General features: G+C 30.5%; 1 protein-coding gene across 1 annotated transcript; it reads right to left on the reverse strand.

Annotated features, from left to right (window-relative positions):
- Positions 1–1,811: 1,811 nt before the first annotated feature.
- TRIADDRAFT_61174 (uncharacterized protein) lies at positions 1,812–4,886 on the reverse strand (the record flags this gene model as incomplete). The annotated part of the gene is made up of 5 exons (XM_002117129.1): positions 1,812–1,978; positions 2,646–2,730; positions 3,184–3,408; positions 4,141–4,200; positions 4,620–4,886. 5 exons carry the CDS (start codon positions 4,884–4,886, stop codon positions 1,812–1,814), a joined length of 804 nt encoding a protein of 267 aa, XP_002117165.1.
- Between the last annotated feature and the right edge of the window lie 8,842 nt (positions 4,887–13,728).

A 13,728-nucleotide genomic window follows, 5' to 3' on the forward strand; every position in this document is an offset into this window, starting at 1 on the left:
ATAATCTTTAACGACAGAAATAGCTTAAAGAATAACAAGTAACAATTTTCACATTGCTTTTAATGTTGTATACAGACTGTAATCTATGTCGTTCATCTGGATCATTCATGTTCGATCAACAAATAATGTCTTCATGTTTAATGGTATACAATTTATAACATTGTGACACAAAAATAAGTATCGTTTTCTATTTGTAACGAATGAGGTCTTTATCGAAAATTAAAATGATATGTACCAGGCTGAGCAGGATACTGGCTTAGATATTGCAAGGGCTGCTGACGAACGGTCAATACTTGATTACTTCCCTTATAAAGGGGAGTATCGTATAGGCAAATTAATTGCAATAAAGAAAGTGATTTGAATATTAACAATTTCTAAACACTACCTCCAGATATTATTATAATTTCGGTTCAATATACATAGGCTAAAAATACGCTATTCTTTTTAGGTCCCTAAAATCCGAATCAACCAGTTATTTCTCTAATCACAACTTTTGAATTTAGTGGCAAAATATCATATTGAAATCGGCATGCTATGAGATGAAGGAAACTTATCGAGCGAAAAAGCCTAACAACGCCTATCAGTAAAGGGCTAAATTATATCGTCATCACGCGTGCCTTATGTTTTCCAATTTTTTATGCAAAACACATTTAAAGACTTGCTACAAATACTATCAGTATGATTATAGAATTTACTCGATCTTTCGATCGAGTAAATTGTACTGTCTCCTATTATAATAATTTGAAATCATTACGGTCGTAAAATGTGCTGAAAATATTTTAATTTCATTAATTTACGATCATTCCAGCTGAACTGCATCTACAAATGAATTAAAATTTGTGGTACTTTTTTGAATTTTGCGCAATTATTAATAATTCGACCGAATTAGGTCAAATAACTGTGAGGTAAAATTAGATGAGTATATCATCGCTCTGTAACTTTTGATGTGGATCCATAATTTTACCATGTGAAATAGCACAGCCTAGATGATAGCCGTTAATATATCTAGTAAAGTTGGCGTATTATCATGGTGTGTTGTGCTTGTGGAAAGGTGGAAGCACAATTTGTGTATTAAAAGATCCAATTAACAAACTACTCTTGGAGAAACTAACGAGTAAAATAATGATGTAGATGTATAACACTAATCAAATACAAAAAGCTGGTCAGGTATCTTAGATATACCAAATCTCTGGTGAAAATTAATTTTGAATGGAAAGCAATTTAAGTTTAGAAACTGAAATTTATTAATAATATTGCGATTAAGCCTTACATCTTATCGAGCCATTATGATATTTATCATTTTTAACCTTATATTATACGGTTAGTAAAGGGTTTAATTAACAAGTAGAAGATTTGACGTAAGCTAATGACCACGTACGAAGATCATTCTATCTATATTTATTAGAATTTGGTAGTAAAATTCTTAATACTAAAACAAGGAGCGACATATTGCGTTAATGATTAAGATAGAAGCAATTGTATAACAAAGAATTGAAAATTTGGAAGTTACTAAGTAATTTTCCGAGTCCTAATAAAAGTAGCGATAAAATTATCAAAAATTTACTATTGAAGAGAAGCAATAGTAGTAGTGAAATTAAGAATCCATCAATGGCGGAAACTTAACCAAAGACTTCGTTATGTGTATGATGGTTTACATCCTTTAAATAGGTAATAGGTTGATTATTAAAATTTATGCAATAATGTCATTCGCATTAAAAGGTAACGAGCTAGTAGAACGGAGTAATTGAAAAGCGATTTAACTGAATGATTCCTAGTTAAGACCTAATACATTTTGTCGTTCTGCTAATCTCTTAATTTCCAGGATTCATTTGTTTTTCTCCCACATTTGGCAATTTGTCATACAGCGGTGGTAGTTGAGTTTTACTCGTAGCGCCAATGTCAGTCTGATTGTAATTTAATGCGACTTGTCCAGCTTGTGGTGTCTGAACGTAAACTGGCGCTTGTTGGAAAGCTATAACTAACGAAAAATATTAAAAACATAGGATTATAAATTTCAAATCAAATAACACTGAGCTTTAATCGTTAGGTTAATGGATTCAGAAAAACTATAGATTGATTGTAGCTAATACGATATTGGAGGTAAGACAGTAATATAGCATGATGTAGTCGGTATGATATTACTAAAAGAGTAATTAGGATGGAATACTTTTCAAAAGAAAATTTGAGCCTCTTTAGCTAAGGTAGAAGGGCTAATATTTATACGTAATTTTAAACATGCAATCATCAATTTTACAATCCGTTTTCATGGTATCGCATAGATAATTATAATCATCGAAAGAAGTGTTATCAAACGACATAAATATGGCAATATAATGAAACTTATAAATTCGCAGATTTTGGAAGAACTGAATAATTACCAGAATATACTACTCGATTAGTAGTTATTTTTATACTGTAAAACTATTAAAGATTACTATAATAGTGAGATTGAGTAAACTTTGTATACAGAATCATATCCGGTAAGCAGTCCGTCATTTGTACTGTTTATAAGGAATTCATGAATCCAGTTTGTGCTATTAAAACTTTAAAGTGCTTGACGACAATTACATGATTTACCTTTACTTGATAGCGCTACTCGCTAAAAGTTTTATATACCATATCTGAGTTAATATTAAGATTCTTACCTGGTTGATTAGGATATTGAGTTGGATATTGTTGAAATGCTACAACTTGGCTAGGACCAGTTTGATAGTGGACAGTAGTAACGTTCTATACGTTTAACAAGGGTAAATAAAGTATAAATTAACTCTGATTAACAGAAAATAAATACCGCATTAATTTTTAGATATATTCAAGTAATTAAGTCTATAGGCAACTTAGCTAAATATCATGAACAACAACTAATGAATCAAAATCCGATGCGGTTCTTATAGTCATAGAAAGATGATCGCCGACATATCCTGTTAGAGATTACAGTACCACATTCTAACGATGTATAATTACTTGAACTTAGAGTGTACTTCAAACTCATATCGATCACACTTTTCATAGTCTATCTAATGTTAACGACATCCACTAAGTTATTAAGTATTTTAACACTATCTAATCTTTTCAATCAAGAGTGTTAGCTAAAGAAATGACGATAACTCTTAGCGAAAATGCCCGAAATACGGGTAGTGGTATAAAATAAGGAATCGGCTGAGAAAGTTATCCAAGACTTACCGTTGCCGTTGTATTATTACAATAAATGCCATTTCCTAAAATAACGACTGATGTTAGGGACAGTATAAATCCAGAGACGGATAAAATGATAGAGACGATGTTGAACCATATAGTGCCTCCAATGTATAATCCAAAGCGGTTGCTAACCATGTAGGCAAGGCTAACTATGAAATGAGGAATGGACAAAATAAAGCTAATAATGGCGAACGCGAAATACGAGTTCATCTGTGTATCGGGGAAAAAAACATTGAAACAAGTCAGTTCATTCCAATCATCACTTAATAAATATCAAAACTTTCCAAGTTGCTGCAAATCAATGATTACGGACATACTGTATCTAGACATGAATAGTAAAGAGTATAGTAAACTTTCACCCTGGGTAACGGTTTAAAGTAGTTAAAATCGCTTCTAAAAGCAAAAATTTTTCTAGCAGTCTAGCGAACAACTTGATGATTTTAATCAGGTCTTAAAATATTGGTAGAGCAAAAACATACTACAATTTAAAAATTTGACCTTATAGTAAGTGTAAGGAAGAAGGAAATTGTCGTCCAATCGTAAAATTAAGTAACAGTTGCTTAATGTTAATGTTATTAGCTATGGCTTAAAAGATGTAAAGATCGACGCTTATTAGACGAAAATTGTTCGTCAATCGTTATTGATCATCTATTATAGGAAGGATTATAGAATATTATTTACCATTACATACTGATCATTTATATAGTTATTCTGTTCGATGCCATAGCAATTAGTAGCAATTAGGCTATAGATTCTTTGAGGCTGATAAAAGTAAGATTATACGAGGGAGTAGATCGGGCGAATTTTACTAGTGCTTTATTTCATTGATATAAAATCAGTAATTTAAGATTCTATTGAATGTCATTTCATTAGCACTTATAAATTGATATTTTAAACAGGCTAATTTCTATACTATTTTACAAATGCTAAAATGTCTCTTACCAGATGTGAATTAGCACGATTCTTGTGAGAAGCGATAGCAAATATGCCACATAGGATATACTGAAATAAAAGATAATAGAAAACAATATTTAGTCATCCTTAAGTCATGATACTGTGCAGACTGTATACTGTATTGTAGGCAATAGATCATATGGACATAGAGTAGAACATGGTAAAATAAATTAGAATGGGCAGAAATACAATTTCTAGATTTCTGAAACTGAATAAATAACATTAACTAAACTTTTTCTAACTAGAGTGGAATGGATTATCACTTAGTAGAACGAAGTATAATAATTCAGATTGGGAAAAAATGTAATTTCTAGTAATCTCAAACGGAGTAAATAACATTAAATAAACTTTTCCTATTAAGAGTGCAATGGATTACTAATTACTAGTAAATATCAGTGTCTATTCGCTGTTCATAACCAGTACATTATACATATTACTGATATTAGCAATCTATTCCGATAACTTACAAATACGCCAGCCCAAATATCAGCTCCAACAAAGACCGTTGCGTTGCGAATATAGATATAATGGCCGTGACTATAATATGAATAAGCAGTGGTGAAAATTCCAACGATGCCAACTATAAAGCTGACAATACCCGTAATGAGCATAGTAACACCAATCCCATAGCAAGTTTTACGGCGATTTTCCGGTAATATTTTGCCAAAGTTACCGCAGCAAGCTTGATAAACTACTTGAGGTTGCTGAGTTTGTATTTGTACTTGCTCACCCATTTTAATATCCAATCTTGCTTGTATTGTTGAGATAAAGATTACTTTGCTTTATTTGGAATAATTTTGAAAGATGGAATGAAAGTCGTGTTAGAGCGTGCAAATTAAAAATAGGATTTCCATTAGTTGATATTAATGGCAAACCGTTTGATTAATTTTTAACTTAATATATGTTGCTCTAACAGATAGTTAAGGATAGGGAATAAAGAAGTTTATCATTCAATTTCTAGGATGATCGACTATAGTTTGTTTTCTGTAAGTTATAGCCCGCGCTAGCATGACTGTCATTTTCATAATTTATCATAATATCAAATCATTTTCTAGCCCTACCTTGTAACCAAGTGATCTAAGAAAAAATTGATCTTCTTTGTTTCTCCACGAGCGTAATTCTGACCCACTTAAGCGATAGCAATCGCTTTTTACAACGATATTACAGCCTCTGTAATAATAATTTTCTGTCTAATTAATTCCGTAGCGAGAATTTGACTGGTAGCTATTTTAAGTATATGGCGTTTAAACTCTATGACGTATTGCCTATAATGGCTATACTGGGTATATGAAGTGCTTTCGACCTCTTGAAATAAAATATAAATGGGATCGCCATCAATTAATTCAGTGACGTCTTTTAAATTGTTAGCAGAACAATGTCGAAAAGAATAGAAATAGAAGATTGATCTATTTAAATTGACTACCATTATTTACGGAAGTTTGAATACTCCGCTCACTTTGCTATCATTATTAATGGACAACATATATCATTTCTAGCTGTTAGAATAATTCTTTGCTAACGTAATCGTTTATAAGTTAACGATTGTGTTAAATGATCATAATTTTGAATTAAAGATGGGATCGCTTGATTAGCTTACTAATACCTAATATATCAGATCTAAACTAGCCTCTTTTCTCCTCTTTTTTAATACACTTTTCTACTATTGTCTTAGTATATAGTTTTATTGTTATTAAAAGACTTAATTCATAAGCTGAATGAGGATAATAAGATGCATTGCAAGCCCAACAAAACGATACGACGACAAGGAAATTAAAGTCCTCATTCTGCTGATTAAAGTACATAAGAATGATTAAATATAGTATCCGATATTTAATCAATCTTATGTACTTTAATCAGCAAATGAGGACTTTAATTTAACGCTCTGAATTTAAAAAGAATAAACTAAGCATTAGAATCTTTCCTTTCAGAAGAGCATATAGATAACATATCGCATCTTTCTTTCAATATATCAAGAGTTTATTATTATCAGATTAAATAATTAGAGCAGTAAAATAGCGATAACAAAGTTGATTTGACTGTATTTAATCCCATATGCTCTAATTTAGCTTAAGCTGAAGATATGAACTTTAGTTCTGCCTTCCTTATACTTTATGAGCCATTTCAACACAAGAATGACATCAGAAAGATAGGAAACATGCAGATATTCTCGATTTGTGTTACATTGAATTATATTATTGATATATATGTAATAACATGCCCGAAATTACGCTGTATTGAATCAGCTTTTCGCCATTTTGATCTGAAGATGGAACTTTAGCTTGGCTATTTCCTCTTACTCAACAACTTAGATATAGACCAATTACTATTATCATTCTTTTTATTACGAAATCGATTTAGTTAAAGTTAAATAATAATATAACTAAGTTGATAAAGTAAAAATAAGAAGTGCAAGCTTGTATTTAAAGGGAGATGTTTAAATCTGAAGATAGAACTTTTAGCTTATCACTCAATCTTAATGGATAGGAGTTACGAAGCGAAGCACCGTACATGTTAATTAAGTAGATTTCGTTATGTAGCCAATGGCATTACGGTAAACAGTAATTTTGCATATTAATCGTGCATAGTTTTGCTAGAAACCAAGATGTAAGCGTGTTCTGAAATTAATTAGTATAATCTTTATGGATACTAATATTGGCTTCACCTTAGCACCCGCCGGGCGGTGCGAGCAAGGTGCGAATAATCTGCTGAGCCTCGTACCTTTAATTGGCTATTTATTAGTTATCGCCTATTAAAGTTGCTTACTAGTTGTATCTATAGTAAACTTTATAGTTTATTGAGGGTTGTTTCCTTGTACAAGCCATGTAAATATTATGCTGCTAAATTACCATGTTTGCACCATAAGTTTGGTGGTAGGGTATAAAAGGAGGAGCGAATGCTTAGCTTCTCAGTTCGCGATTAGATAGCGTTCCTGCTACTCTATTAATAAAACTTTACTTAATTCTTAGAACAGCCTTATTCCTGTGGGATTGTACTGTGAGTAGTATAGGGCTACAGTACAGCAGACCTCCAGGTGTAGTGGAGATAGGAACAAGTAATCTATTAGGTTAGGACAGTAGTTCGTAAGTCAAGTTTGTGATAATAGGTTAGACATGGACTTTCAATACCACACTCATATTTCATGGTATTTACTTTTAAAATTGATATTTCAGTAAGTGAAATTAAGGTATAGCTAAAGTAATAAATAAATTTGAATTAATGCTCAGTGATTGATATCTTTAGCAGAAGGTACTTTAGCCTGGCTCTTTCCTTTCATAGAATGGATCAAACATGACAGTGTCTCGGTTATTATCCTCTCTAATAACACCAATTTCTGAGGTATCATGCGACCAAATAATTTACTTTACTAACTAATTTAACTCAGAATTGATACAATAGCAGTAACAACATCAAGAACATGCTTGATAAAGTACCGATATTGCAATGTTTAATTTATGACGGTTATTTATCTTTTCTAGTTTATTTTCGATCTATTAATATTTTATTGCTAAACTATTGATACGCACGGAACTTCAATCTTTTTACTAGTATTATAAATACGGTTGCTTTCATACAGAATAATGCAAACTTGATGGTTTGCTAACAGTTTAAGTTGCTACAATTATTGAAAGGGTTATCATAACCTTTCAATAATAGGAACTATTCGGTAAACTATTATAGGTAGATTATAGATTTGTATTATTTTGACTAGTGAATACGTAAATCAAAATATACGATTGCTTTTCATAAGTTATTAGGTATAACAAATTTGTAAGTCTACATCGTTAAGCGACGAAAGATTTAAATTATTACATCGCATATTACTTTCATTTCATAATGAACTTAAACAGATGAATAGCATGCTAATAAATTTCTGTTTCTATAGTTAACGACTGTAATTAGAGGTAGTAGAAGAATAATGTTACAAATTTGCATTAGAACTTTAAAGTTATTGCAAATTACATTTTCTATGCTAATTTTATCTACTATAATTTTAGATAGATAAACTAAAAATTCGATATTAACTCGTGAAATTAGGTTTCGAAATATTTCACTAATTCGGTGCATTTAAGACTGACTATAATTAGCAAAGCTGTATGTTATGCCATAGTGCAATAAATCAATTATAAATTAATAAAAGTTGAAGCTAAATTTACCAAGTATTGCTACTGTCCTCTATCTCATAAGAGTTGTAGTGCCGGTACTCTTGGTTAACTAATTTTACCTATGAACATAAACAATAAACGGCAGAATTTAAGGTAAGCTAGATAATATTAACTGGACATATTGATTAAGGTAATGGAAAGCAGGAAATTATGATTTTCGATAATGCACGAAAATCCCATTACATATGAATACAACAAGCAGTTTATGAGTAAACACCGTAATACAGATTCAGCAGTATCTAATTGAGCTCACAAAGTTATTCATATATATTGCTAAAGTCATTCAATATATATATTTGAGGTTGTTTTCTTCAGTAAATAGTATTCGTGGTGCAATAGCGTTTTGCAAAAGAATTATTATTAACAAGCCAGAAACCAATATTCTTGATCTTACCACTAGTTAATTACTTTTATTTGCGATCAGCATGATTTGAGATTTAGAGTTAAATTATATTTGTTACTGATCAATATTGAATATTTAAAGCCATACATTCTTTTTATTGTCTCTCGATATCGAATATGGATATTATACTTTGTAAACCGTAATCACTCTGAGTACTGCGGCGGTAGTGGTTGCTCAAGTTCTTGCATTGGTTGATCAATTATAGTTTCGGTAGTTATATATCGAGATCGGTCGGATAGGCCTGTATGGACGTAAAGTGGTTGAAGAGGCTGCTGTGCTAAAACTAGGTTATGCATTCAAGTCATAGGAACCTGATTAGTTTATGTGTTATAACGTACTGGTATTTCGGTTGATTTTTATTATTTAAACTTAATAATCTAATTTTGTTTCATTATAAAGGCTAAGTATGAGATGTCAACTGGACTAAACTTTAAGAATAATAAAGTGAATTGATGAAATAGTGATTACAATCAATTCTTATAGTAAGATTTGGCAACAACCCAAACTTATTATTATTATAAATACAGAAGAATCTTTTTATGTAGACTTGAAATGATACTGCTGTCTATCTACGAGTAAATAAATTAAATATGCAGTAGCTGTTCATATTTTGAAATTACTCCTACAAGACGTTTTTACTTATACTATATCATTGCACTAGTGTCGTTAGACTCACCCAGTTGATTTGGAATATGTTGAATTGTTGGTACTTGATTGCTGTCGCCCTGATGATGGGCAGGAGACATTCTCTTTTATTTATTATACAGAAAACAAGAAAAATCAAAATATTAACAAATATTAAGAAAAGTCAGAATTGAAGTTTACAAGAATAATTTAACCAATGCCAGTCTCCATCATAAATCGTTACGATCATAAACTGGAAGGATAGTATAATATAAGTAAAATATGATATTTTGCTTTTACTGTGGTATTTCTCCACTCTAACGAAGATGTCAAGATAGTAAGCTGTTACTTGAGAAATATTAATCTTAATTTATGATATGCATTATTAATATATTTAGTTACAGAATTCACGGGATAGCCAGTGGTTTACGTGCATCATAAGAATGTACTACAATTCTGTACGTATAAAATATAGATATCAATATTCTCATAGCTAAGCCGTATGGAACTATAATTCTATGAAAATTGATGACACTTGACGATGTAGATTTAAAATTTAGAATAAACTATTTAATTCATTTGCTGTAAGCTAAGAAAGGGTATATGTGGTATATTACTATGAAGATATACATAGTTTAAGCCTTAGGGCTACTTATTATTTCATTAATTTTATCAAACAATCCAATTCTACTTACAGCTAAAGTTGGTTTGCAATAAATGCTATTACTTAAAATAATGATCGACGCTAGCGAGAAAGAGAAGGCAAGGGCTGATAATAATATGGATACTGCATTGAACCAAACACTTGCGATAACATTGGCATTAAGCATAGTACCAAAACTTATACCACAATGAGCCAAGGAAAGTAAAAAGCTTATAATAGATAAAATAAAGAAAGTATGTGCCTGTAGAAAAAGAGTGTTCCATATCTTACTCACTGGTTGAAATCAGAATACTCGTTGTTAATACTCTTCATCAATAATACCTTATACTTCAGAAAATAAACTTTAAGTTAAAAATAATTAAAACAACTTACCAAATATCGATTGGAACAATTTTTATATGTAGAAATGGCAAAAATTCCTGTTAAAACATACTAGATAGTAGAATAGACGGAAGGTATTCATAAAAATTTTCATCAAGTAAAATTTTTAGTAACTGGATTCGCATATCTTAAAATCCAGTTAGAGTCGAGATTATTTAAATTTGGCAGTTATGGTATACGTATACTCATGTTGAATTATTTTATGCCATATTCAAATTAGTAAAAGCTCATATTTAAATACTATCAAAGCCTTTAGATGCAATCCTTTGATTGCAAGGTATTTTATCTGTTTAAATTATTATGATATAAAATTTTGATTTATATCCATCGTTTAAGACTTACAAAGATTCCGGCCCAAATATTCGGGCCTATAAAAGCACTCATATTGTAAAGATGAATATAAGTTCCGTCATTATTATGATGATAGGATGAAGTAGCAAATAATCCAACGATGCCAATAGTAAGACTAATTAGGCCAGTAATAAAAGTACTAACGCCTATGCCAAATACTACCGATCGTACACGATGCGGCAATTCCTTTGCAAATGGAGCGCAACAAGGTTGGTATGTAATATGAGATTGTGGAAGATAAAATGGTGTTTGATAATTTGCCATACTGAAAGGTATTGCGGAGTATTGATCTGATGATTTGAAACGATTCCTTCGCCGATAGAGCAGTTAGTAAAAAGTGATATTTAATTTACATTAGTCTTTTTGTTCACTTTAATCTTTACGTTTTCAATCACATTAGTTATATTTACCTTAGAATAAGATCTGCCACACTTTATAGAATTTTCAAAATAATTCTCTGTTACTAAAGCTCCGATACTTAAAGTACCTTATTCTATAAGATGTATACCAACAGCATTTGAGTATTTGTTACAATATACTTCTAATATACTTTATCATTGTTTAACAATTAATTGAAATCCATTTACCGAGTAAATGGATATAGAATATATCTGACGTTATGCGCTCTTTATTACATCGCAATGCGACCATTTCTTAGTATATTAAAGGATCTGCTTGACTTAAATCCTCTGGGCAATGACCTTATTGATTATTTATTAATCTTAAAACAACAATTTTGATCTTGAAGGGTCTAAGAGAAAGGCAAAATAGCTTTAGGGCCTAAATCCATTCAATCTTGTCGATATCAAGAGTTATTTTATTTAATTCTGCTAAAGAACAATGTCAGATTGTATCCTAAAAGTAGGTGTTGAATATCTACATTCCTAATTTTCCCTGGAGCAAAATGCTCATTAATGAATTTAATATGCTGATTGCTAAGTTTTTTCTCATTTTTTTATATTAACATTGAACAGCGAGCGTCATATTTCAGGTAAATGCTTTCAGCTTCTATTCAAGTATGACTTAAATTAAAAGAAACTTAACCGCCAATTGAGTAGCAAGAGCTAAGCAAGGTTGTTTACGTTAATTTTGCTGGCTACTCTATTGCAACAAAATTATGATATTAATATGATATTACAATGACACGATTACATTTATATTACAAATCCTTATAACAAAATAATGCAGCTACATACTTTATTTACATTAAATTATTCTCTCAAGATAAATTTTTAATAAATTAAGATTTCATGACTACACTGTCAGATTATAATTGTAATCAGATAATACCAAGTTCTTGATAATGAATTTGATGATTTGCTAAGTGTGGCAGACATCTGGTTCTAGAACTATTTATTTATGATAATTTGAGTTATTATTGCAAGCTGGTGAATTACTATTGCATTTAAGATAGCATTCCAACTAAAGCGCAATTTATTATTGTAAAATTTACTTAATTCTATTACAAATTTTGAGAGCAAGCTAAGCTTCTAATACAGTGACAATAGACTGGTATTATAAAACTTGAAATAGCAGTAGCTCTTCTAAATGGATTTAATTTCTCAGTACAAACGCTATCTTAGACTAATTTAATATACAGTATTTTGGTAGATTATATTTCTATAACTACACTTAAGGAGTACCGTCACAATTATAGTAATATGAACGGTTGTTAAAAATGAACTCGAATAATTATGTCAGATATTGTTTCGGACAATTTAGTATCTAACGTGTACATTAAAATTGCTATAATATGCTAATAGAAGCTTTTAAACTCATGAAGTAACTGATTTTTATAGTCTTTACAAATGAATTCAATTACGGCAAAGCAATAAGACAACGTATTTGTGATTAATTATGATTTTAATCTATACCAATAGGATATCATCGGAACTATAGGTAAAAGTAGTCGTTACAGGCTTATTTATTCAGGCTAATTATGATAATTAACTTTATAATCCATTAAAATCTTTGATATAAGTAGTATTTTATTTAGAGTCTGTGAAAGAATACTGATCAAAGAGTCAAAAATAGGGGGAGTTGAAATTTTTACTGTATGTTCTTGTCGAAATGTTTACCAAGTAAGTTTCAAAAGCATGAAAGGATATTCTCTATCGGTATAAAAATAATACCATAGGTATTGATCTTAATTTCGATAATGCTAATTGGCATTGAGCTCGATTTTTCTGATAAGTTGTACGCTATTATTTTAGACTGCTTAAGGCAGATTTGATAAAAATATATAGTCTATTAGAAAAATTTTACTCTATTCCTCTCTGTATACGGCGTATCTAGATAATTGCTTACTTATAATTACGAAGCTGCGAATGCTCAGGCAGGCACGTTAGCTGAAAATAAAAGGACCTTGACTTTTCTCTGCTCAGCTTCTAGTATGATATTTATAGACTCTCTGCATTTCTTTATTTATCAGATTGCCAGCCTTAGTATAATGAAGTCATATTTTGATCGACAGGTTATGATTTAAGGTATAAAGTTGTCGTTTAGTATTAAAAAATAGCTAAGAGTTCGTAATGTTCATTTAAGAATTAATATTCAAGCACAAAGAGATTGACTGACGCAGCCTAAAATTTTTTAAACTATAACCGTCGATTACAGTATAAATTTTTTCTCTTTCGAGTGCTGTATATGATCCTGAAGCTATTAGAGTTTTATTCAGGTATGGAATGTTGTTAATGGACTAATCTTGATCTATTTAATTTAAAAAATTTCTATCTGAAAAAAATGGAACTTTTGTTTTTTACTTTTTATCGTGTTAAGTATTTATACCCAAAAGATCAAGCTCTTGTTAATAACAAAATTAATACTATGCATAAAAATGCTTTTATTAATAACTGAAGCTGACTTGCATTTTTACAGTTATTGCTTTTCAATTACGGTCGCAGTAGTTCGCAATCTTATAACGATAATATTCTATTGAAATTCTACATAGCTATCGCTAATAAATACTTTTATTATTTCTATTTCAGCAA

This window comes from Trichoplax adhaerens, genomic scaffold (genome assembly GCF_000150275.1).
Source record: "Trichoplax adhaerens TRIADscaffold_21 genomic scaffold, whole genome shotgun sequence".
In the NCBI taxonomy this organism is placed as follows: Eukaryota; Metazoa; Placozoa; class Uniplacotomia; order Trichoplacea; family Trichoplacidae; genus Trichoplax; species Trichoplax adhaerens.